General features: G+C 39.2%; 2 protein-coding genes across 2 annotated transcripts; one reads left to right on the top strand and one right to left on the bottom strand.

Moving 5' to 3' along the window:
- Positions 1-1,055, bottom strand: LOC113664401 (uncharacterized). The gene has a single exon (XM_027179998.2). It carries the CDS (start codon positions 857-859, stop codon positions 125-127), a length of 735 nt encoding a protein of 244 aa, XP_027035799.1. The 5' UTR covers positions 860-1,055; the 3' UTR covers positions 1-124.
- A 1,562-nt stretch (positions 1,056-2,617) lies between these two features.
- On the top strand, positions 2,618-26,780 carry LOC113664414 (xanthine dehydrogenase/oxidase). The gene is made up of 41 exons (XM_027180013.2): positions 2,618-2,710; positions 2,795-2,968; positions 3,089-3,146; positions 4,906-5,002; positions 5,425-5,533; positions 6,409-6,535; positions 7,383-7,444; positions 7,592-7,681; positions 8,072-8,152; positions 8,793-8,934; positions 9,475-9,642; positions 9,956-10,032; positions 10,231-10,327; positions 10,617-10,726; positions 10,827-11,023; positions 11,877-12,042; positions 12,168-12,257; positions 12,356-12,473; positions 13,011-13,062; positions 13,747-13,873; positions 14,709-14,828; positions 15,179-15,301; positions 15,577-15,678; positions 16,131-16,194; positions 16,664-16,733; positions 16,976-17,063; positions 17,398-17,484; positions 17,576-17,701; positions 18,000-18,065; positions 18,776-18,921; positions 19,535-19,616; positions 20,839-20,934; positions 21,037-21,165; positions 21,709-21,783; positions 22,487-22,539; positions 23,213-23,327; positions 23,861-23,926; positions 24,066-24,254; positions 24,433-24,506; positions 25,182-25,275; positions 25,605-26,780. Exons 2-41 carry the CDS (start codon positions 2,918-2,920, stop codon positions 25,653-25,655), a joined length of 4,035 nt encoding a protein of 1,344 aa, XP_027035814.2. The 5' UTR covers positions 2,618-2,710; positions 2,795-2,917; the 3' UTR covers positions 25,656-26,780.
- Positions 26,781-26,974: the final 194 nt, after the last annotated feature.

Here is a 26,974-nt window from a genome sequence, read left to right as displayed (position 1 = left end):
TTTCTGTGATCAATCTGTATTTATTAGGCTGTGATGTTACACCAATTCATCAAAAGCAGAGATCTACATGATTTTTTTCTTTAAACGTCCACAATCAGTTAAAAGAGTTCCATTTTGAAAATGGTTAACGGGAGGCGACAAGTCCATGATGAGTCGGGATGCCATGAGACATCAGTGCTGCATTGACCGAAGGGTCCTTGTAGGCACCAGTGGTGGAAAACAGGCTCCGGAGAACGTTGAGCTCTTTAGTGAGAAAATCCACCTTGGATTGTAGGCGGGCATTCTCCTCTTGCAGCTCGTCAACTTTGTGCTGGGTCTCCACATATTTCTGCTTGCTCTTGAATCTGCTCTTGCGGACCGCAATGTTGTTTCGCTCTCGTTTCAAACGATATTCATCGCTTCCTTTCTCAACCGCTTTCTTCAAAGACGACGAACCACGACGGGATTTCGGCGCCTTGAGTTGCGAAGAGATGGAAGGCAGCCTGTTCGACTTCAGCTCAGGTTCTTTCGCCAGGTTAGTTGATCTGTACGTCACAGCCGGTTTAAGGGAATTTACTTTGGAATCTACTTTTACAATCTTAATGGGAGAGTACCCCCGTTCTACCTCGGGTAAATATGGCTCCACTACTTCTCTACGCTTGGGCTCTTTGGGTGCTAAATACTTGCTCAAATCTTCGGGACTGGTACTCAAGGTGGCAGGATCCAGGTAAGAGGCAAAGTCGATCGCGATGTCATTCAGATACGAGCAATTCTCATCCAGATCAGAAGCAGAGCTCAGATCCACATCTTCGAACAGCTCAGAGCAAGGAGAATTCGCTGCTGACCATTCGCCTGACTCATACAGATCGAGAACATCCATAGGAGCACATGATGAATATCCGCAAGATTCTGGCTCTTGCTTCAGTTCCAGTCCGTCAAAGATGGGGAGGGGGAAATCTAGTTCCTTTAAGGGAGGTATTTTGGCGACTTGTCCGGTAAAATTCTTAAAAAAATGGTCGGGTTTTTACACCCTTACGTTTTCGACGACGCTTCCGAATCTTAACGTTGGGAAGAGGGGCGATTAGGGGCAGACAGCGCATTTTAGGGCGGCCTTGAAAGACTCTCTTCCAAATTTAGACATAATAACAATTGCGTTCCTCTGATTGGCTCATGTCAAACGTAGTTGCTATTAGAAACTTGCCCCGGAAGAGCTTCCACGCGGGGGAGGGTGGTATTTCGAAATCTGCATGTGATTATGATGTCAGCATATAATCGGAAGAATTCGCAATTTCATAGAGAGTCATTTCCATTTTTAACTCTTTTCTCCGTTTTATCTCAGTGCTTCTGTAACTTAGCTCTCGCAAAGTGAGCAAAATTTGAGAAGACTGAAAAGGGGCGTTCCCAATTATCTGGACAACACCGAAAAAATGCTCCCCCCGGGATTCTAGCAGGAATTTTGTCAGGCAACACTCACGCAAAATTTAATTCACAGGCCAGGTGTGTGTCGAATAGTTAACTTCTGCTCTTCCTGTACGCAATCTGCCATGAACAAGAATTTCCGAGGGTCATCAGCTACAACTACTCCCATTGAAAGACGTCATGGGATAGTCAATAAATGGATATTCAATACAATGCCTTTAAATTGATGATGGTCACCTCTCGCTCTTAGGTGTTAGCTCCAAGTTTCTTGGCAACTGAAGAAATGTATAAGCATTTTTTGTAGGATTTGATTGTCTCTTGCTAAAACCTCCAGAACACCTGTCCTCGAAGACGGTTTAATTAGTCCTTATCTGCGTTCTTTCGGTTCGAGGGAAAAATGCTGATACGCTGTCGAATCCAAAGAATTCGATGAGGGTTGAAAGGCTCTACTTGAAACAGACAAAATTATTCGTTTCAATACGATTAGCGTTATTAGGCGTTTTTATGTCAGGGTGGATGATAGACAGTCTACCCAAGACTAACTTTTCTTACCAGAATTAAAGTATGCATTATCGAATGAAAATTCATTAGGACGGATTATAGAATAAATCTCGGCGTGTTATTAGGCGAAGAGCTGGTTAGACTGCCAATCAACAATGATCAATAATAATCAGTCAGACAAAGATCTCGTCAGATTAGGTTTTCTATCTCCCTTTACTCATAATTTCTGTCTCCACCAATACTATTTGGCGGTACTGGTTCACTTAACGCCTTTTTCCTTTTATTTTTCTTTTTTTTTTTCCGGTCTGTAGTATTACTAGATCGTCTTCGATAGCTCTGGCACTGACATTTGCCAGATCTAGGAATCGGGGAGTTGGGGCTTGGGGTTGGTTTGTTCCAGACTTTCAGTTTGTAAAACGGAGCGAAATATGGAACAGCGCAATAGCAGCGGTGGAGGGAAAAAACGAGAGATCTTTGGGTCGGGTCGGGTCGGATCGGGTCAACCAAAACTCCCTCGCTTTTTCACTCAGCCGCTACTAATCACGCCGTTTACAATTGCGCTTTGCTTTACTTACTGATCGCCCGCAACAGGTTAGCTAGGGGCAATTTGGTCCTTCAGACCGCCCCCCTCGGATCCCCACGTATCCCCACAAAGTTATTTTTTCTTATGTTTTGTTTTCTCAATCGAGCATCTGATTGGTTGACTGTTCTCTATTGACCGCACTCGATCTACCTAATCAGTCTACCTGATCAGTCTAAACTGATTTTAGCCTAACACTGTTTTGATCTGTGGAAGACTTAACAGAACAAGGTTATGACTGTTTGTGCTGTTAGCTAGAAAAAGAGCAAATAAGAATATTTCAATAATCTGCGTTTGCTTTCTTTGGGTTCGCAGGGTTATGTAATCGCAGTTCGGTGAGAGATCTTCGAAGTTGTGTCGTGTTTACAATCGCGGGGTGCCCTCAGTTCTTAAATGGGTAAAATGTAGCGCTGTACCAATATAAGTTTTATAGACACGATGCCTTCGTCAGCCAGTGAAGAGATTGTCTTCTTTGTCAATGGCAGAAAGGTACGTTATTCACGTATAGACTGCGAAGAGATACACGATTTTGAGTTCAAATGCACGCACGCCACACACCCTTGATCTGGTTTATATCTACAAGTTTTAGTCTAATTTTATTCATCGCAGGTTGTCGAAGCAAAGGCGCAGCCAGAAATGACATTGCTCTGTTATCTGCGAAATCATTGTATCCTTTCATTACCATGCACATTTTGATCCCTCTGTTTTTGGATTTTTGTGGACGGGCGCTTTGCAAAAATATTAGCAAGTCATCGGGGTGATTTTTCAATTCGATGATTCAAGATGGTTTGACTAAAACTCACTGATCGTAAACTTGACGTGCTGTGCATGCTTTGTGAGTCTTAAGCACAAATGTCACGCCTTCCTGACCTTAGGACCTTCCTGAGGCTAACTGAAAATTGTAATTCCATTATGATCAGCAAACATGTGAATCACTGACTGGCTATTGATAGTGACACGTATAGAGCTCATTGTTTCGATTTTGGCCATTACATGTTATGAAAATCGGCACGTGAGTAAAATTTGATTGGCAAATTTAAATGCATGGAACGCACATGTGTTCGAAGGAGATGTCTGTGGCTGTCTATACAGGTGTTCTTTGTTCTTTCCACTAGAATAATGTACAAACTTATGATTAGAGGTTAAGGAAAATATTTGCATGTTGGTTCAATAAAATCATGCATGAATATGCAGAGTAACGTGACTTTCAAAATTTTGCTATGTTCTGTTTTCTTTTTATTTTTGTAATTCACTATGAATTAATTCCACAAAGTTAACAGTTATCCACCGTTCTGTTGGAGACAAGTGGTTAACAGAAACAATGAAGTAAATAATTCTTTGAGTACGCACCTCACAAAATGAAAAAAAAAAATATTAGATGCTCAGTTGGATTTTATATGAAACTGGTTAATCTTTGTAGCACGAAGTGATTCTCATCAGCTGTGAGCAAATCCTCAATCCAAATTCCAAATTCCTCTTTCTTTATCATGCAAATGAACACATTTTCTAGATGCTTTTTGTTTAAGCATCTCTGAGGGATTAAACTTTTTCAAATTTCTTTTTTTTTTTTTCAACAAAAGATGTTTAATATTTTTATATAGTGCTTGACAGCAGATGGAAATTATGATTTTCAGCTTAGGATATGATTATGGGATGATACAATATTTAACAAAACAATTATTTCCTACTATGTTAATTTTCATGCTCTTTGGCAGCTCAAAGGAGAATTATGCTTGCCTCAAGATATTATCTTTAAGGTAGCCAATCAACATGCAGGAAAAAAGCACTATTCAACTGAGTAGTATTCAACAGTTATTTGCTGAAGGCAAAGTGAATATGTTACAAAAAAAATATTACATGCTCAGTTGGATTTTATTTTAAATTAAACTGGTTAAACTTTGTAGCATGAAGTGATTCTCATCAGCTGTGGGCCAATCCTCAATCCAAATTCAAAATTCCTCTTTCTTTATCTTGTAAATAAATACATTTTCTAGCTGCTTTTTGTTTAAGTGTCTCCAAGTGATTAAACTTTTTCAAATTGCTTTTTTTTTTCCTACAAAAAAAAAGTTTAATTTTTTAATATTATAGTGCTTTACAGCGGATGGAAATTATGATTTTCAGGTTAGAATATGATTGGGGGATGATGCAATATTTAACACAATAGTTATTTCTTATTATGTTAATTGTCATGCTCTTTGGCAGCTTGAAGGAGATTAAACTTGCCTGAGGTTATCATCTCCAAGGTAGCCGATCAGCATGCAGGAAAATAAGCACTATTCAACTGAGTAGTATTCAACAATTATTTGCTGAAGGCAAAGTGAATATTTTGAATAAACCTGAGGAAATTTTTATTTTCTGTTCCATTTTGCTCAAGAAATATGTGTACAAGGGAAGATATATCTCATATTCCTTACAAAGGTAATCAGTGGGTTTGACAGGTAGCAAGCTTGGATGTGGTGAAGGTGGCTGTGGAGCATGTACTGTTATGATCTCTAAGTATGATCATGGAAATAACAAGATTAAGTATCCTTTTGAAACTCGAAGTCTGCAGAAAACTGGAAGAGGTTGAATGGTTATGGTGATGCAACTAGGGGGAGCTTCATGGGGTTTCAGATCCCCCTCCAATTTTATGTGCTTACTTCTTGTCTGAAACCAAAACTCTAGCAACAACCAAATGTCATGTTCACTTAATATTCAACAAGAATTGTTTGAAATTTAATTGTCTTGAATATTTGTTTACTTTTTTTGAGGCCTTTTTATAAGAGAAAAAGAATCCTTATTTTCTGAGTCAAAGCTCAACCCCCCTCCCATCGTTATAAAAATTCCTGAATCAAGAGGTTTGGCTGTATGCAGGAGAAGGTCGTTAAAATCTGAAGCATCTATGGCCTATGTTACAGATTTCAAGTAGAGTTAACTTTGCGTCCTCTGACCTTGACATTAACTAGACATTTCTCTGCAAATGGCTGTTTGATGCCATTGTGTGCAGTTGATGGAATGGCTGTAACCACAGTGGAAGGAATTGGAAGCACTAAAACTGTCTTGCATCCAGTGCAGGTAAATAATTTACTTATTATAACTATTTAAATCCCATGAGCAATCAACATACAACTTTTCTCTATGATATCCATGCATTATCCAGCGAACAGCTTAATGATGAAAATAGTCAAACTCATTAGATAAAAGTTGTTATTTTGATCTAACACCAAGGAAGTGTATAGCAGCTGGAGGAGAGAGTTAATAATCAGAGTTTGGGAGTTAAAGCATTAAAAACATGTATATCACGTGTGCACTGATGGAAACATTATGGACAGATGTATAGGATCAAATAGAATCATGTTAAATTATAGCAATTTTTAAAGTCCTAACTATAATTGGAGTGCAAAGTTATTTGAACATGTAGAGAGTCAATAACTCAGGGTGAGGCAATGAAATAATCCAGTTAAGTGGCAGATCAGAGGAGGATCTCAAGTCTTCTTAGATATTTCTGCTCCCTTAGCCACAGAACTATGCATTGCAGGTAACAGCAGTTTGTTTGAGGCAGCTCTGTTAAGAGTTGGGAAATAAGAGAAGGAACCAAAACTGAAATGATGCAATGCCTAAATATTAATTAAAGTGATTTTGTGGGGTGAATTGAGTTACTCAGTGACAAGTTTCATGGATCTTCAGATAATTGTAATTATTATTAAGAGGAGTTGTTAAGAACTTTGGTCATTAACTAAGAACAAGTAGCCCTGTTTCTTTAGCAACAAGAATGCAACCTTTAAATATGGGAATTTTGTGTACCCTCTCTGAGTGTCTATTGCATAAAAAACAATTTTAGAGGGGGTTTGAAAATTTTCATTTTTAAAGTTATTTAAATGATCCTTTTAGAAACTAGTTCTTAAAAGTGCTAAACAGGTTGGTTTATTAATATTTATTCTGGTTCTAAGGAGCGGATTGCCAAGTGTCATGGGTCACAGTGTGGATTTTGTACTCCAGGGATTGTGATGTCAATGTATGCGCTTTTGAGAAACAACCCTCTACCAACTAATAAAGAGATGGAAAGCGCTTTTGAAGGTACAGAGGGAAGTAGCAGGAAATCAAACTTATTTCCTTTTTATCACATAAATGCAAATTTTGTCAAGTGCATTTGGTTTGAAACCCTGGTGAAACACTGGAATGACACGCTATCCATGAGTTTCATATGGTATCAAAGCCTTGCTTGTGATAAAGCATCAAACTTTAGTAAACTCATTTCTTAATTTGAATGACAGCATGTGATTAATTGACAACATGTGAAAAATTGGAATATTTCCATTTTCTTTTTATTCCTGAGGCATGACTGAGAAGCTATTTCTAAGGCTTGTGCATTGGGTTTCATCAGGGTTTCCAAACAGTCCAACACAATAAAAGCACGTGGCCTGTGCAGCCTCGTGCTCTCATCAGTTTTCTTGTGTTTGGATACCCAGATGAAACCCTCGCACTCGTTTTTGAAATTGTACATTAAAGTTGCCTTTGCATTGGTCCTCTTGTGTTCAGTTGACCAGAGTTGTGAAGTCTCACATAACTCCCTCTTGCCCATGGAAGGTTGTGTACAAGGCAGATAATCAGTGTCTGAAATTCTTTTTTTAAACCAGAAGAAAAATAGAGAAAAGTATTAATTGGTTTCTTTTCATAATGAAGATAGAGATGAGAATCATGTTTTTCCTCTAATTTTTCTTTGAAACACATCAATCTAAAATGTGTTATCTTCAAAGTGTCATGAACATGAGTAGGTCAGTAACAAATATATCTTCAATTTTTTTTGGCAGAGGTTTTACAGATACCTTTTCTTGAGCATATTGACTTCTCATTTGAACCATGTACATCTTATCATAAAGTCGCTTTAGACGTCACATCTATACCACTGTCAATTTCCCACCAGGTAATTTATGTCGCTGTACTGGATATCGTCCAATTTTGGAAGGACTCAAAACCTTCACAAAGGTAGTGTTCCACTTGTAACTTACAGCACTGGACCTAGCAAGCTTCAGTTTAGCTCTTTTCTTTTAAATTCAGTGCAGTATGAAAATTTTAGCATCATTTCAATCTTCTTTTTACTTACATGTTTATTAATTCCAATCTTTGTGAAAGGAATGTTGCGGCAAAGGTGTTAATGGTTGCTGCTCTGAAATGGACCAAAATGGAACCGCTAATGGCATATCGCAGAATGGAGTTTTAAATGTGAGTTGAGAAAATAATTGTTTTCCAATTTTCTTACAAATTTTTTGGACTTTATTTGCAGCTTAGTCTTAACCCTCTGACTCTCATGGGTGATCATGACCAAGACATAATTTTTCTTTTAATCAAATGAATACATTATCAAGCAGACAGGTGACGAGAATAAATTATGATGAGTATGAATTAGGGGATAAGAACAGTAGTTGATACAATACCAAATTCTCTGAACTAACATCATAAGCATGACAGACAATAATGAGAATTACTTATGAGATCTCAGGTTTGAAAGGGTTAAAGGATTGACTATTATCGCTGTGATAGTAGAACCTTACCTTAGATTTGTTGTCAAAAAGAAATAAAAATAAATAAGTTGCTTTATTTCTATGCTTACAGGGCTGCAATGAGTTGTTCAAGTCAACAGAATTTACACCATATGACCCAACTCAGGACGCTATCTTCCCACCTGAACTAATGGTGAGTTTGTTCACTCTCAGCTTAAATGTTAGAGAGGTTGTTGGAAGTATACAGATTGATTTAATAAAAGTAGAACTGGTGGAATTGGAAGCAGAATACTATCATGTTACCCTGTTGCTTATTATAATCTAATTTGAACTACATTGCTGGAGTTGTAATAAGCAGGAGTTCCACTCTAGCTTGTGACATCAGTAAAATATAGTTTTCACATGTCATCATACATGGAAAAAATGGGAATGTTGTCATTACCCCAATTTCACCTAGGATTATAACATGGCCATGATCCCAGTTTTGGATTACTGAGTATTAATAGCTCTTAAGCAATCTAAGATTCTAAGTAGACCCAAATGTGGCCCCCCTGTCCACCAGTAAAAATTAAACTTAATGGTCAAAGTGGCTCTTAATGAATTATCTGATAGGAAACTCTCTTTCTCTCTTGGATTTTCGAGAGAATTTTGGGTTAAATTGGAACGATTTCTTACTAATTTTTGGTTTTTCTAATTTTCATAGTTACCAGTTTGTTCAGGGGAGTGCTGAAATGCTTGGAGAATTTAGTACAGATACAGATCTCCAACAGGGTGATAATTTAGTACATTCAAAACTTTAATAATATTTTCAATTCACTGATTTTTCTCCAAAGCTCCCAGAAGCTGCCAAGCCAAGAACTCTATATATCAAAGGAGATAATTCAACTTGGATCAGACCAACAACACTGGAAGAGTTGTTGGAGCTGAAAACAAAATATCCACAAGCTAAACTTGTGATTGGTAACACTGAAATAGGTGAGAGATGTCAGAACTAATCTATGATACAGTATTGACATTATTAAAATTCTATTGAGGAGCTATTAATGATAATAAATCAATTCACACCTCCCCTGATATCCTTAAATGGGATGGTGGCCTAACAAAGGCTACCCCCTAACCCCCTCCCTACCTCATGGACACTTTCTCAAGCTTCTTCACAGTTTTGCAGTACCCATAATCCTTTTAAACCTGTGGGAGATGGGCTGTGTGAGATTTAAGTGCCTTGTCTAGCAGCATGCCACAATGACACCAGCCAGGGTTTGACTCCCTAATTCACTGTTCTGTGTCCAGCTTAGTGAAAGTTGGCCTCTGGGTCCAATTGTCTCATCAAGAGGTCTTATTGCAGTTTTGTCTTTTCACCAAATACTCAGCCTTTCAATTATTTATATTGCTATCTGAACAAGGTCCATAAAAAACCTCAGTGACCTCAGACAAACAGCTAAATTCCCCTTCTAAATTTTCATTTATTACCTTAATTAATAATGATTTTTAAAATTAACATAATTTCATTGACAGGAATCGAGATGAAATTCAAAAATCAGAGTTATCCAATCCTGATAGCTCCTACTCACATCTCGGAGCTGAATGCCATAGAACACACTGCAGAGGGCATCAGGTTTGGTGCATCAGTGACGCTGACTACTCTGGAAGAGGTTCTTAGCGAGGCTTGCCAATCCATGCCAGGTAGTAGTCTTAAATTAAACAGATTTCTTTGAATGGTGAACTAAACTTAATTAGTTAACTTTGGGAAAATCACTGTCCTGTTGTTCTGTATATCTTATCATTTTAATTAAGCTGTCAATTTTTGTTGTAATTAGAGCTATTGAGTTTGGCAAGTCGCGACTTGGAATAGAGAATGAATTTGGAAGTAGGAGCTTTAAAGGGCTAATTAAGATCATTACGACTGACTGAACTGAATGAAAATTGTTGTATTGTTCAGCACTGGGAGTTTGGTCATTGTGCATAACTGTTGTGTTACATTATTCTACTTCTACAGAATTCAAGACCAGATGGTTCACAGCAATACTTCACATGCTCAAGTGGTTTGCTGGTCATCAGATTAGAAATGTTGGGGCGAGTAAACCATACCTTTTCTTTCTTTTATAATGAAAGGACCTTCTTAGTTTATGTCAGTTAAAATTATTCAGTTATAGTTCTTTTGCCATTGCATTGTTCAAATAAAATTGGATTCATTGAAGTTATGGGCCACAATCTGTGTGATAATTTTACGAGACTTGTCTCACAGATATTGACATGATTTGTTCCTTCCAGGCTATTGGAGGAAACATTATGACAGCCAGTCCGATATCAGATCTTAATCCAGTGTTAATGGCTGCAAGATGCCCTCTTACATTAGCTGCTGCTGGAGGTACACCTGCTGTTTGGAAATTGTTAATGTAGGCCCAACAATGCTGGAGCTTAATGGGATGTCAGTTTCTGTCACATGAAGAAACTATGAGTTTTGCCTCTTCCCCCTTAGATGGAATGTCAATCGTTTTCAGAGTTCCTCAGGGGGTATAGTTAAGGGAGGTCTTTAGGTGTCCACAACCCCCTCCCCCCCTACCGCATTCGTTTAAACCTGATAAGCTGCCTTTTTTTATCTTGATATCAAGCTATCTTGGAAGCATGAATCTTATTTCTGGTTTCTTGCATTACAGGAAAAAGAAGAAAAGTGAAACTGGACGAGAATTTCTTTACTGGTTACAGAAGAACAATTTTGCAAGCAAACGAAATATTGGTTGATATTTTTATTCCATTCACAGAAAAGGTGCAACTTGCATTTCTTTGTCAGTGCATTTGTTTCTAATAGTATGATTTTTACCCTAAATTTGTCTTTTCGTTTTGTAAATAAATATTACTGTTTTCAGCACGAATATGTGTTTGCATTTAAACAAGCTCGACGGCGTGAAGATGACATCGCTATAGTTAATACAGGCATGAGAGTGTTGTTTGATAAAGAAACACAATCCAGCTCATGGCAAATCCAGGATTGCAGTTTCAGCTTTGGAGGCTTGGCCCCAACAACAGTCATGGCAATGAAAACTGTTAAAGGGCTCACTGGAAGGTATTTTGAGACAATTTGGTGACTGCTTACTGTGGCTGAGAGACCAAGACAGAATTTCTCCTTACACTATCCAAACAATTTCAAGCAGACAAGTGATGAGAATATAGAAAAATGTTAGTTAGGGGATTATTAGTTGATCCAATACCAAATTCCCTGAAGTAACATTATAAGAATTGTACAACAGGCAGTAAGGAGAATTGCTGATGATATCTGGAAGTGAAAGGGTTAAGGCTTGTTATCGTAAACCTTTGCTTAAGAAACAAGTGAAGCTATCTTGCAGGCTAATTTCAGGGTTGTTAAGGGTTTTTCCTGATCCTTTAAACTTGTGAATAGACATGGAGTTCTCCATTTTAATAAACTATTTGGGTTAAGTTTTGATAACCAAGGAACACTGACGTATTCTCTAAATTGTGGGATCTTTCACTCTTGTACACTATTTGTTCTGTATGTGCGCTGCAGTTCATAGATTACGAGCATTCCCTCTTCTTCAGCGAATCCCGTCGTGCAAGTCAAAAAAATGTGAAAAAACAAAAAAATCGATGGTAGCAGGCTGCATGGAACCCTGAGGGTGAGGTGCATGAAAAGAAAGGTTTACTAGCGAGGTTCGGTTTGCTGCACCTCACACTCAGAATTCTGTGCGGCGCGTTAGTATCAATCTGTTTTTTTTTTCACTGATTTTTCTTTTAAACCTGCGCCATGGACTTCGCCAAAAAGGAATGACTGCTCGTAGTGTACTCTCTTTATCACTTATACTCTGATATGAACTTAACTTTTCTTTGAGTAGTATGATGTGAGCGAGGGAGGGTAGCCTTAAGACCGATTATGGTAATCAAGTTTGTACTCTCTCTTGTAGAACTTGGAATGAGAGTATAGTACAGGAAGCTTGTCAGCTGTTGGCTGAAGATCTGCCGCTTGCACCCGGAGCACCTGGCGGTCAGGTGGAGTACAGGAGATCGCTCGCCTCAAGCTTCTTCTTCAAGTTCTACTTAAACGTTACCTTGCAGCTGAGTAATCAAGAGGTATACTTTGTGCACTTTTTCGAATGTTTTTCGGAAAGAAAATTTTACTTTATTTAGTGTTGCTATATTTATTTGATTAAGCACCCAAACTCAAATGAATAAAATAGTGTTTGTTCGTTTTACAGATAGCATATAAGGCTGATATACCCAAGTCGTTTATAAGCGGAACTGGTCATTTTCAAAGAGGTACAACATACAGTACCCAGACATTTCAGGTAAGTGTTTATCTTTGAAGAAAACCATTTAATAGGGTGGGGTTGGGGTTACAAATATTATCTTGACGTCCAAACATCTGTAATTGTCATTACTTCAGGAAGTCCCCAGTGATCAGTTAATCGAAGATGTTGTTGGTAGGCCTGTGCCTCACTTAGCAGCTGCCAAACAAACCACAGGAGAGGCAGTCTATTGCGATGACATTCCTAAATATGCAGGTAATGTATTTAACCCTTTAACTCCCGAAAGTGATTGACATGCAACTTCTCCCAATAACGTCCATGGATTATCCCGCAAACAGGTGATGAGAACACTGAAACTTATCAGGAAGAAGTTTTTATCTTGATCTAACACCAAACTCTCTTAACTAATTGGAAAGGAAGTGCGTAGCAGCTAGAGGGGAAAATTAACTATCAGATCTTGGGAGTTAAAGTATTACATAGGTTATAGAAAACGTTTTTGTTCAGCGTGGTTCTATAGATAGCTGAACGTTTTATCGTTTGTCTCACAATGAAAGAGTCAGGCTCTTCAATCGTGTATCGATTACACGATTATATTGGTCAGCCTGACTCTTACATCGTGAAAAAAAAGGATCAATCGTTCATTTAAGGATTGTGTAGTTATTTTACTTTGATAAAGATGAATTTACTGAAGGTACCGTGAGAAAAAAAAACATTTCTAATCCAAAGAATTAATGTCTCAAACTTCAAGTTAAGGTTGATTTAAAGCTAAATGCCGTATTTTTCCCTTTCAAGGAGAACTTTACTTGGGTGTCGTCTTCAGCAAGCGTGCACATGCGAAAATCCTGTAAGAAAATTGTTTGTTTTCTTTTAAATAAAGCTTTGATACTGTCTGGAAAAAAAGGACTTGAGCTAAGCGGCCCATGTAATGTGCTTCTCCAGGTTCCTTAAGCGTGCAGCGACTAGGAGTATCACTAATCCCCCCCCCCCCCCCCTGGATGCGATGCAAGTCCATTATAACGTTACCCTCCTAGCATTTCATTAGGCTTCCTTGGCTTCGAGTCAAAACTACGGCGGTTTCAGGAGAGAGAACTTTACTAACAAGCAAGACCAGTTTCTCTCGTACAAGAGAAAAAGAATCGCACTTTATTCGCGTCACGCGCTCGTTTTAAACCAAACAATTAAGTCGTGCCAAACCCTCCACCCAAAACTTTAAAAAAAAAAAAAAAGCTCTTTAGCAATAAGTTTCTAAAGAAACTGTGGTGCTGCTTGCTTTCTATTACGGGGCGGAGACGCGTGGACCTTATGGTCAGTGCGATGGGGTCTGGGTCGAGAGGTCTGGGTTCCAGACCTGGCCATGTTATTGGATTGTGTTCAAGGGTAAAACACTCTACTCTCATAGCGTGTCTCTCCACTGTAAGGAAAAGGAACATGTTTATTACTTCCCAGGATTAAAGAGCTTTATATAAAATAATAAAGGGGGCACTCTGATACGTAAGATATTAACTTTGTAGTTTTTGGATATTTTCAGGGGTGTTGACCCAAGTGAAGCACTTCGTCAACCAGGGGTTAAAAGATATGTTGATGTGGATGATGTACCAGGTCGCAACGCGACAGGGCCTGTAATCTTTGACGAGGAGATCTTCGCCTCAGAAAAGGTATGTTTTTTTCTTTATCTTTTTGATGTGTGATGTGATTTGTATTTTGCAACAACTCGCAAATTTCACGTGAACTGCAAACACGCGAGTTGCAAGTGAGTTTCAAAGCTGGAAATGCATCATCGAAGTTCCGTGTCGCGCGGCTGTCAGTTATGTCGTACACCTTACGGTAAAAATGTGGAGTGTTGGAGGGTTTCACCCTTTACACCTTAACATCAGTATACATATTCTCCACACTTTCCTCTTAGCATTTATCATATTATTAACAAGGAGAATTTGTCAAACAATCAGAGCTTCTCAAGTTGGCGATCATTTCCTTTACTCTCATGACTTGAATGTTTGATTCAGGGATGATACTGTAAGGAGAAACTAGATGTTAGTCACACTGTGGGACTGGAGGGTTATAAGGTCATTTTTTGAGTTGTTGTTGAACGATTTCGATCCATTTTGTTTTGTTTCACAATCGTGAGCCAGTTTGATTTCTAAACCTTTAGATTTCGCGTGTCATTGACAGGCGCCGTGGAAGGTTACCTTAATCTTGAAGCCATTGTTCTTTATTTGAAAAGAGTATTAGCTCGCAGGTGAATAGAAAAATGCCGTTGACGTTAAACTGGTAGATTAAGTGGAATGCAGCGTGACCATTCCCGTCTTATTTTCTTCTCCAAATCATGGTATTTGATACAAAGCTCAATCGTAGAGCTGTGGAATCCTGCTTTTGTTTCATTTGACCCTTAATTAAGGCAGAAACAACACAAGATTTCTAACTTAAAAAGTTTGCACTTGACTGCACTAATCCCATCCCTCTGCATAAATTTGTCCTTTTTTTCTACTATAGGTGACATGTGTGGGTCAGGTAATAGGTGGCATTGTCGCTGAAACTCAGGCCCAGGCCCAAAAAGCAGCCCAGCTGGTGAAGGTCACCTATGAGGACCTGCCCAGAATAATAACCATTGAGGTAAAATGTTCACTTTTACATGGTTTTTACATTTCTGATGCAAAGGGAGGCGGCTTCTTTTTTTTTTTTTTTTTTTTTTTTGCGAACGCGAGGAATATGCTAAAGGCGAGTCACGCGTGAGAGGAGGGGATATTTCGCGCCGCTCCCCTCGTTCGTGTCTCCCTGTATGCGCTCGCCTCATGCCTTCCTCGCGCTTGTCTGGCGTTCACCGCGCCTCCGTTGGCCTGGAAACGCAGAAGAAAATGCCACCTTTCCTGCAGGCTGATTGAAGAGTTTCCATCGTCTCCAGACTCACAGTTTACTTTTAGTGAAGAGCTACCAACTTAAGCATCTGTTCTATTTGTGGACAGGAAGCTATAGCTGCGGAGTCATATTTGAACCCTGAACCGATGTGCATTCAGAAAGGAGACCTAGAAGCAGGATTTGCTGAATCAGATCATGTGTTAGAAGGGGAGATGAGAGTGGGAGGACAGGTTAGAATCAAATGATTGTAAAAGATAAAATTTTAAAGACGTTTGTGTACAAGAAGTGGGCAGAATGTTGAAACTGCAGTCTCTCAAAGTGAGTCATCTTTATATAGCCAACTTTCTTTCTCTTTCAAGGATTAGAACTAATTCTCTGGCCGAAATTTCGGCGACTCTGTGCGGACAAAACCGATGAAACACTATCCAGTTGAGAAGGTTATCAACATTCGTAAAAAAAGTATTTCCCCTTTGCACAAAAACCAATTACTTTCTCTTTGTTTCAGGAACACTTCTATCTGGAAACACAAGCAACAATCGCTGTTCCAAGGGGAGAAGATGGCGAGATGGAACTTTTTGTTTCTACACAAAATCCAACATTGACACAGGTAGGAGAGCATTTTTTGTTACTGTTGTTTCCTTACTACGCGCTTTTAGTTGTCGGTAGATGTGTTTGCACGTAAGTTTGTAAATGCGGTTGGTGTTTGGACGTGAGTTTATAAACGTGGTTGTCACGTTTTAGATTCACTTGCGTTTTTTAAGAAAGTTATTTCAGTAAAAGAAGGTGAAAGAATTCTCGAAAGTTTTACAAACTCTTAACTGCTTCTCTGGTTTGCTAAATTGTATCAAATTCTCCAACCTCTTTCTACCTGATTACTTACGTCATAAATTGCAACTTCAGTCTTGAATTACTTCAACCTTCTCTGCTGACAGTGGTGGGTCAATATTCTACACAGCGGACATAAATGTGTTCTTCAGGGTCGGATAAGAGTGGTAATCTCCATCCACTATTGTCGAAGTTCAATTGCAAGTTATCATTCTTTTTTTTGAAAATCCACAGAAACTTGTTGCCAGCGCATTGGGCGTACCTGCCAACAGAATAGTCGTGCGGACCAAGAGAATGGGTAAGGGAGACGTAAAAATTGCTTCAATGCCATTGGCTACGTTAAGACGTCACATTCCTTAAATGGAAAATTGATAGGACTTAGACTACGAGCAATCCTTGCTTTACGATGAAGTCTGTCTCGCGAGTAGAAAAAGAATTGGTGAAAAAAAAATTGATGCTATTGCACCTCGTGGAACTCTGGGAGTGAGGTGCCCCACTCTCAAAATGCTGTGCGGCGCGCTAACATCAATTTTGGTTTTTTTTTTCCCCGTTTATTTTTTGGATCAATATCAGTATCTGGGCAACTGCCCACCTACCCCTACCCCTCCCCTAACCCAATTGTTGGGTTAGGGGATGGGGTAGGTGGGGCAGTTGCCCAGATACTGATATTGATCCAATTTTTTTACTCGCGCTACGGACTTCGTAGAAAAGGAGGGACTGCTCGTAGTCGAATAGGACTTAATTATTTTTTTGCTCTGATAAATCAGGTGGTGGATTTGGTGGTAAAGAGACACGTAACTGCCTTCTGAGCAATGTTGTGGCTGTGGCGGCAGCTAAGTAAGTTATTTTACCTTCTTTTAAGTTTTTTTCTTTTTCATTATTCATTTATTAGTTATGTATATTTTGTCTTTGAGTTATAAGTGGCAGTCTTCAAATCTTGAAAGAGAAGTAGAAAATATTTCCCTGTTTGTAGCATGTGTGGTTTGGTACAGCCTGTAATTATCTTAAGACGGAGACACCAAAAATTTCTAACTCATAACAACGAATATACGAGTTTTCCTGTGTCATTTGTGTTTCAGGGTTGGTAAACCTGTGCGCTGCATGCTTGACCGAGATGAAGACATGAAGAGTACTGGCACTAGGCACCCGTTCTTAGCCAAATACAAGGTACAATACATATTCTACGATGACGCATACTGATCCATACTGATCCAATCAGTATGGATCAGTATGCAGGCTGATTTGCCAAAAATCCTAACTGGGATTATTGAGGTGATCTGCGTTGTCTACGGTCTTTTGTTATATTTAACTCGTGTTTATCTTATTCATCTTCTTAGGAGGCTGTCCGCTTTCCGTTTATTCTCGCCTCTGGCGGTTTTCTACTTCGAAAGAGTTTTTTTCCATGTGTTATTCTAACTATGACAACTTTTAACGATCCCATTCCCTTTCAAAGTGATGAAAAATGACACATATTTCCTTTTCACTCCTTATTTTTCTTTAGGTCGGCTTCACAGCAAATGGGAAAATCAAAGCTCTTGATGTCAAAATGTACAGTAATGCTGGAAATTCTTTGGATCTGTCAAAATCTGTGAGTTGTTATCTAGAACCCTTATTAATCTCATTCGCTCAGCTTCCGTCCTTGAATTCTTCCCTTATAAGCGCATGATTGTTTTTCGCAGGTTATGGAGCGCGCAATTTTCCACATGGAAAATTGTTACCTTATTCCAAATATTCGGGGACATGGGTATTTGTGCAAGACGAACATTCCTTCCAACACTGCATTCAGAGGATTCGGCGGGCCGCAGGTTTGAAATACTTTTGTTCTATTGGTTGATTTTGTGCGATTGACAACAGAGTAACTGAGATGGTATTCTTTGCCAGTCAGGAGTTTTCTTTTCGCGTGAAGGCTACGAGTGAATTTGAATAAAAAGTTCTAGTTTGATTTTAAAAACTAGCTTGAAGGTCATGCATCTTGTTGAATCTCTCAGTTACTACGTGCGATATGACTGGTCAATTTAATGGGCCGAAATCAAATTATAACTTGATTTTTAAAGATACCAAACTTACAACCTAATCAATGTATGATTACCCTTTTTCTTTTAGGGTATGATGTTTGCTGAATCGTGGATAAGTGACATCGCAATTACTTGTAGTATTTCACAAAGACGGGTTAGTGAGCGAAAAACGTTAGGCGGTTAATTGGGACAAACTTCTGTCACCGCAACATGTATTTAATTTTCCTGCAGCCAAGAGGCTGGTGCCTGCACCTGGTTTCCGAAAGATTTAGAGATGAGGCAGGGGCTTTGCTGGGTTTTTTTCCGAGGGAGGGGGGGGGGGAGGGGGGAGCGAAGGTAATCAAACGCATCACACCCAGGGTCTATTTGACTGTCATGTCGACATCCACGCCGTGTTGTCCTATTAAACAGTGAAATTTTAGCGGATGAGCTCTGCATATCTCGTTAATTACGGAGATTCGCATTCTTCTATCAATTGAATTGTTAGGCTAGTAAGTTGTTGACTTAAAAAAAAATAATAATCACAGTTAAAAAAGGGACGAGGGCTAGCTAATACTCCCGGACCCCTCCTCCTCTGTCGCTCTACACCTCAAGGATGGATTGACAGCTCACAGGAAAACCTCGATTTGCAGACTATTAGACCTCGGGCTCACTAGTGGTGAATTAAGAAAGAAAGGAAGGGGGGGTGGTCAAAATGAGCTGAATTTTTTTCATGTACTATCGTGTTCTCTGCTTCTACAAACCATCCCCAGTGCAATGTTTTGCAAAGTTTGAAATTTGCCCATGCTATTTGCTCCAGGTATCAAATTGTCAGTTTTTTTTCTCATTTCTCTTTTAATTTTTCTTTACTTCGACTGCGAACAGGTCAGAGAGTTGAACTTCTATCAGGAAGGTGATGTAACTCACTTCAACCAAGAACTGGCCAGTTGTCATATCCAACGTGTGTGGGACGAGTTAGTTGAGAGGTGTCTCTACGAAGAGAGAAGAGAGCACATCGAGGCCTTCAACAGGTTGGGTGCATCCTCATTTCCTTTTATTCGTCCCTACAACTCCTAGAGGTGTTCGACGTGTAAATTCTCTTCACAAAAACAATACATTACTTAGCAAACAAGTGATGAGAATAGACTAAGATATCCGCCAGCGGGAATTGTCTTGGTTTATTACCAAATTCTCATAACTAACTTACAAGGAAATGTTAACAGCTTTAAGCGAGAGTTTTGAATCAGATCTTCAGGGTTCAAGGAATTATTCAGATTTGACGATAACGAAGGTAGTAGAACTGCAAGCATTTTTTAAGATCTGTTTTCTTGAAAAGGTGTGAGAGTTTTAAGTGGTGTAAACATGGGACGACACTCGAATCCTTGATAGAGGAGAGACTAAAACTTGAAGTTAAAATCAAATGGAAAGAATGACACAATGCATGCAAGCTGGTCGATGAAAATATTCGTATATGTTGCAATTTCGAGATTTCATATCGTAAAAAACGATAGTTCACTGTAGCCGTTTGCCATACCAGTAAACGTTACATTTTGACTCTCATTTAATATCACTCACACTGACTATATAACCTGGCTTTTTATGATACCGAATTGTCATGCTTTCTTTAATGTCTTTCCTCCCAAGGGAAAACCGGTGGCGAAAACGAGGCCTTGCACTGACGCCTACGAAGTTTGGCATTAGTTTCACAGCTACTTTTATGAATCAGGTACGAAAACAAACCCCTTGCTTTTCATATTGCTGTAGTCGCGCTGGATAGAACTGAACCCCGCTTTCCAGTTGTTATATTTGTTTGAACGGTGAAACGACGTTATTCTTAAGGCCTATTTACACGGTACGACTTTGTCGCATGCGACAAGCTTACGACAGGCCTACGACACGAATTGTATCGTGTAAATCAAACCTACCACTCGCTTACGACTGTCGTGCACGTCACGAAAAATGTCGTAGGATTTTAAAACATGTTTTAAAACGCTGCGACAATCGTAGCCGAAATTGATAGAAAGTGACGTATTTTGTGACAAATTTCTACTGAGTAGGGGAGGAAGGTGAAATTTTCTTGCGTCAAAATGGCGGAGGAAGTCGCCTCCGGAAAGTCGAAGACTGCTTCCAAAGCGAAAAATACATTCTCAGATGAGGAAACAGAGAATATTATATCACTGTGGAGCGAGGAAGAGGTTCTTTTCCTTCTCTTGCAAATTATTAGGGAGCTTAAGCAACCACGACGACGACGCTGGGTACGACGCCAAGTAAAAAATGAATTTATATTTTATGAGCGAAATTCACAGTTGTCTAGATCTGTTCGGTTCGTTAATGGCTCTAAAATCGTGCTCGAGCTAAATGTGCAATGGCGGCGTGTAATTCCAAATGGAAATACGAAATATTAGCCGTCGTCGTCCACGTTCCGTACAGGACGCAGAATTTGGTCATTTCAAGTTGTTGTTTTGCAGAGGATGGCAAAGAAATGTACAAAGATTTATAACGCACGTGCATAGCCATTGTTCTGCTCATTAAACCTTTTGTTGGATGACGTTCTCGTTGCCGTTGTCGTCGTGGTTTGCTTATTAAGCTCCCTATTGAAACAATGACCGCGGCCGAAACGAGTGGAATTGCACGCGATTTTGGCATGTCGTAGGTGAAAATGTCGTGCGCGTGTAAATTGTCCTAAGTCATGTCGTAGGCCTGTCGTAAGCTTGTCGCATGCGACAAAGTCGTACCGTGTAAATAGGCCTTTAAGTTTCTTCATTGCTTTATTAAAACCTTGAAACACGTGGGATAGCCAAACACGCACGGGCGCTGGCCTTTCGCCCTCCCCAGCTCTGTCTCGGTAGACCTGATTAATCGGAAATGCTTCTAGTTACATGAGCGTTATTACGAACTGCGCGAACCCAACTGATCAGTTTTTTGTCTTTTTTGGTCTTATTTTCAAGGCTGGAGCTCTGGTGCATGTTTACACAGACGGATCAGTTCTTTTAACTCACGGCGGAACAGAAATGGGCCAAGGACTGCACACAAAAATGATACAGGTAGATGTCAAAAATGTTTCTGAGAGATCACCTAATGGAGAAAGAAATGCGTAAATAAGATTAAGGAAAGCTCAACTTTCTAATTAAGTTTCATTTTTGCAGATAGCCGCTCGTATCTTTGGTATCCCTGTGTGTAAAATCCACATTTCAGAGACAAGCACGAACACGGTTGCAAACACGTCCCCAACAGCAGCATCAGCCTCCTCTGATCTCAATGGCATGGCGGTGAAGGTAAAACACTTTTTTCAAGACGGGAAAGGCCCTGTAGCGAACGCACCGATATATTTTCAAATTCTAATTACTTAACCAGTGGTTTCTGAAATACATGAAGAAATCTTTTAAATAACAGTAATTTATAACGATATCAAACAAGGTTAATGCAAATCAAACGGAGGAATGACAACAAGAATATACTTGACGGTTAGAATACTTTTACAAAACGACATAGAAATGTTCAAGGAAAAGTTGAGTGATAATTTATTGTGGCGAAAACTATTTCATTATGGTAGTGCCACACAGAAATGTGAGGCTAACAAACCGCTGAAAGACGTTACAACTGGCCCTATCTTTTGAATTCTGTAATATGATAACCTAAATAGCTCGTTACACTGATTGTTGGGGGGGGGGGGGGGAGTTGCTCCTGGATTTTTTCACTTGATAACTTGAGTGTCAATTTGGTGACCGCGTTGACTAGTGCGCCTCTACACGTGGTGACTAATTTACTGACGTATTATGTTTAGTTATTGATAAGATGTATGTTTTGGGATTCGGCAGATTGCTTGCGAGCAAGTTATGGAGAGGTTAAAGCCATATAAAATGGAAAATCCAAAAGGAGAGTGGGAAGAATGGGTTAGTATTTTACCTGTTAACTTGTTCAATCTATCGGTAAGGCGGTAATTAAGCAAGTGTATTGGTTAGCTTGTTAGCCAGGTTGGTCAGTCGGTAAATCATTCTGTTCATTCGTGCGTGAGACAGGATAATTTGATTTGTTCAACTGAGCTGATAATGTAAATTGGCCACCGTAAGGAGTTTCTTCAGGTTACCTTTTGAGCGTTAGTCAGTTGGTCTCCCTCTTTGTCTGTTTGTCTGTCTGTCAATCAGCAGTCAATTTTTCAGTCAGTCCGCTTGTGGTCTGCTGGTCAGTTTTGCATGTCTTTACGGTTTGTCTGTTAATCAGTCATTATCTGTGTTTTTCGTTAATTTAGTAAGCAGTGAGTTAGTCACGTAATTAGCCATTCTGTCTGTATGACAATCCAGTCATCAGTTAGGCAGTCAGTCAATTGTGTCTAAAACTGGACATCAGTGTCTAAAATCGTACATTAGTGTCAAAAATCGGACATTTAGGTCTGAAATCGGATGCTAGTGTGTAAAATCGGACAATTATGTCTGAAATCGGATATAAGTGTCTAAAATCGAACCCTAATGTCTAAAATCGGACCTTTAACTCTAAAATCGACACTCATGTCTAAAATCGGACACTAGGGTCTAAAATCAGACCTTAGTGTCCAAAATGGGATTTTAGACACAGATATAGCTTCTTGCTTATTTCCAGGTTCGCTCCGCCTACTTTGATCGCGTCAATCTTTCAGCGAATGGATTTTACAAGTAAGAACCACTTTTCACAATTTGAAATCTAATGCAGTTTTCCATGACTACACACTTTTAAGTACGTGTGTAAACTCTTTTACTAGAAACTGACCGATTTTGCTCTCTCTGAAATTCAAGTGGAAAGGCCATCAGCAAGATACCAGTGGATTTTAGGGGGTAGTGGGTGATCCCCTGGCTTCCCCTCTCTTGTAAATAACAATTCTCCTTCCATAAATCTTTTGAAAATCGGAACTCAATTAAAAAATTGCATAGATTTTTTTTCTTTTTTTTCTTAAAACCTTTAACCCCTAAGAATGACTAGTATATCTCACTTCTGTAAACAGTATTAACGCATAATGAAGGAAGTTTTTTAACTGTCTCTGCGCATGTGCCGCACGCACACCGCAGGTTAATAGGATTGCGGTCTAAACTACTAGTCACCAGATTCCACAACCATATTAACGCGTAATGAACCATAAAGGTCATGAGAATGAAGAAAGTGATCGCAAACCAAAGAAACTCTTGATTGTTAAACAAATTCTCCTTGTCCCAATCTTAGAAAATGTTCAGACTATGTTTTGGAGAAAATGTATTCTGATGTCAAGGTGTAAATGGTTCATCAGTGAAAATCCAAGTAGAATTACCAGTTCTAATTTTCCGGAAGTGATTTCTTGTTATTTTTGTCTCTCAGAACACCGGACTTGGGGTATGATTGGAAGACCAATACTGGCAGAGTGTTCAATTATTTCTGCTTTGGTGCGGCTTGCTCAGAGGTGGAAATTGACTGCCTCACAGGAGATCATCAGGTTCGTTAATAGGCACACATCTCTAAGATTTTCTCTTTCATTTACTTTGAAACCGTTACACGCACGACCCATGGAAAGAAAAAGAATCCTGGAAAACGTATAGCAATGATTTCGTGACCTAGCTCTCAAAACAAAGTGGTGGCTTCTTTCGTCACGACAGTATGACACTCGGGTTTAAACGAATTGCCGAAACGTAACTGACCAGAAAAACCTACATGTGATGTGTAGGGAAACTGCACACCAATAGAAAAAAGGGAGAAAAGACATATGCCGTTTGTCAAAGAGGTTACTAACTCTCACAAACCTTGAGAACAAATATTTCGTTCCTCGAGGTGCCGCAGAACACATATCACTCAGATTCGAACTTGGCCGAACGGAAATAAATTCCAAACTCATTTTGCGTCAAGAGTTGTAATTTTTGGAACAGCTAACACTTTCTCTGTAGAACTAGTGTCTACATTGCATGAAATTAATCATTGTATAGCGCAGGAATTTATAAACTCCATAACTTTTATTGTTTCCCTGTTCATCAGGTTCTTCGCACAGATATTGTGATGGATGTCGGTATCAGTCTCAACCCGGCCATTGACATTGGCCAGGTTAGTAAATTGTTTTATTGTCCGATGTAATCATTGGCTATGGACTAATTTCTACTCTTGTTACGAGCAAGATTCTGCAGAAACTTTTGCCGTGTGTTTCTCTCTTATATTCAGTTTGTGTTAATCTGCACTTTTTCAGGTGGAGGGAGGTTTTGTTCAAGGAATGGGTATGTTCACCCTGGAAGAAGTGCGTTACTCTCAGACCGGCTCATTATGGACGCAAGGGCCTGGTGCCTACAAAATTCCTGGATTTTCAGACATACCAGTGGAGTTTTATGTTCACCTCCTACGGAGTGCCCCGAACGAAAAGGCGGTCTTTTCTTCCAAGGTTTGAAGAGTTTCTGTTCCTCGAAGGGATTAGATTGCCAGAAAAGTCTGTTATGCTTTGCTATTATGAACCTACCTCAAATTGAGAGTGATCTTTGGTTAAAATAAAAGTCGAGTTTTAATTTGACGTTTAAAAGTTTTTTTCCTTCTCATGACATTTTAATGTTTTGTTTATATAGGCTGTAGGAGAGCCACCTTTGTTCCTTGCCTCTTCTGTGTTTTACGCCATCAAAGATGCCATCATGTTTGCCAGGTAAAAAATGTCCTTACCTCTTATAGTTATCAACTGGACATTGCGTGGCTTATAGAAGTCTTGGGGCAATTACTTTTTGATCGAACGCGGTCACAGGATCGAATTTTTTATCATTGTTAGCTCAACAACGAATTGACGGACGCACCGACTGACTGAGCTCTGACGAAGGGCTAGCGCTCGAAATTTCAGCTTTGGAACTCTTAAAGTGGCTATTTTAAGTTATCGACTTGGTTGATGATACTAAATTACTTTTTGATCGAATGCGGACACAGGATCAAATTTTTTATCATTGCTAGCTCAACAACGAATTGACGGACGCACTTACTGACTGAGCTCTGACGAAGGGCTAGCGCTCGAAATTTCAGCTTTGAAACTCTTAAAGTAGCTAATTTAAGTTATCAACTTAGTTGATGATACTAAATTGCCCTGTCACACTCTCCGACTGACGCAGCACCACAGCTTTTTCAGAAACACCCCCTTTATTCATGACTGTTGGTCAGTCTGTCTGTCTGTCTGACTAACTGACTGACTGACTGACTGACTGACTGACTCAAGGTCTGACTGTCTGACCAAATGACTCCTTCATCGACTTTCCAACAGGAAAAACGACTTCACAACTCAATTGTTGTTCGAAACACTTCTTACCTTATTGAAAATATCTTTTAAATTTTACAGGCGTGAATCAGGTGTTGAAGGAATCTTCAGACTGGACAGTCCCGCCACCAGTGAGCGCATCAGAATGGCTTGTGTTGACCAGTTTACTCAACAGGTGAGAAGTACCCCCTTGCTATCGCCCCAACTCATGCCAATAGCAAACACATGTTGCCCGAATATCTGATCAGCGTGTCGGTAATGGCGATACTTCAAGTTAAGAGAGCGTTACGAATACTCCGAACAACTTTGTGAAAGTTTACTTTCTCATGAACTAAGCATGCGTTTAAAATGTGTGATGTTGACGTATTGTGTTATGCTTGAAATCACATCGAGTGTACGTTTCTAGTGAGACGTATATATGAACAAGGTATTAGAAGCTCGTGAGACACTTATGTTGTCAATAAATTCTACTCCATTACATTTGTTTGTTTTTTTTCTCCATAGTTTACACCCCTTGCGGATCCAACCGTGAAAGACTTCAATGTTTATCCATGAGGACTTGAAGAGTGCTAATTAACAACATGTGGTTTACATAATTTCATTCATCATTTAATCAATTGCTAACCAATATTTAAGTAATTACAAATTAGATGTAGATATTTTAATCATTCGGTTTACATGGTTCCTTGAGGTTCTTGCAATTTTTCCCTATCACCCGATCTTGAAAAAAAAAGATGGTCTTAATTATATTTTCGCTACAAGACTGAGACCAAATATCCCTGGATAAATTACATTTTCCCTTCCCCTGATTTACTTACGGCTCACTTCAAGTGAGGCCCGATCCACGGGAGGATTTTGATCCCAGTCCCCCTTACGGAAGTCATATAACAATCCACTTAACGCCCTTGCTAGTTTTACACTCCTTTTCCAGATTCACGTAGTCCTGTATCCAGATCTTCCACGGCCTAGTGGTTTACATTTTATCAAGTTTCTCGCTAGTGATTAGTTAGATGCAAAGCTAACTAACTGTGATTGGACCAAAATCAAACTCGGTATTAATATTTAAGTCCTGAAAATGAATATGAACTGAGGCGTACTTTAGGCTTACAACAAAAGCAACATTAATTATTTTATTCCATAGTAATTCAGTTATTTTTTGAAGAAAACATGGAGACTATGAATAACAGTATATTTGTGCATCAAGGTCTGTCTACATACATATATATATATGAGTAAAGATATCTGTATCGCATTGGCTTGGACAACAAAGATATATTTTGACCGGGTGAATTTAGTTGAATTCAGTGAGTAGTTTTGTAACCTAGATAAAAATTTAAATTTACTGGTATCCATCCTCACTAATTCGTTTAGTAATTGCAAGAAAATATATTTTACTTCGGTTTTGCCGACCATTCATCGGTCCCCAGTGGCGTTCTCGGCGGCTAAAAAGCTGATTTGATTACGTCATATTCTCTACTAAGAATGTTATTAAATCCCATACGTATAATTTGTAACAGATTAATCGGCGATTTTATGTAAGAATGGTTTCTACCTTACCAAACCCAAACAAATGTATAAGGGGTAGCAATTAATGATATTTACATCAAATCAACTGTAATTTCATACTTTTTTTCATGTATACCATATATTCAAATATTAAAAAAAATTGTGGTTGAGGTATATCGTTGAGCCATTTTCACAACGGTAAAGTTGCGCAACTAACTAGAATGTTGGCATGGATCAACGGCAGTATCATCTGCGCACCTACCCCTCCCCTAACCCTAGCTTTAGATCAGGTGACTTTTGTTGAGTTAGGGGAGGGGTAGCTGTGCATTTGGTAAGAAACTGACTTGAATCCGTTTGTACAATGAAGA

The sequence above is a fragment of the Pocillopora damicornis genome, chromosome 7 (genome assembly GCF_964200805.1).
Source record: "Pocillopora damicornis chromosome 7, jaPocDami1.2, whole genome shotgun sequence".
NCBI lineage: Eukaryota > Metazoa > Cnidaria > Anthozoa > Scleractinia > Pocilloporidae > Pocillopora > Pocillopora damicornis.
This window is presented reverse-complemented; position numbering and strand designations above follow the sequence as displayed.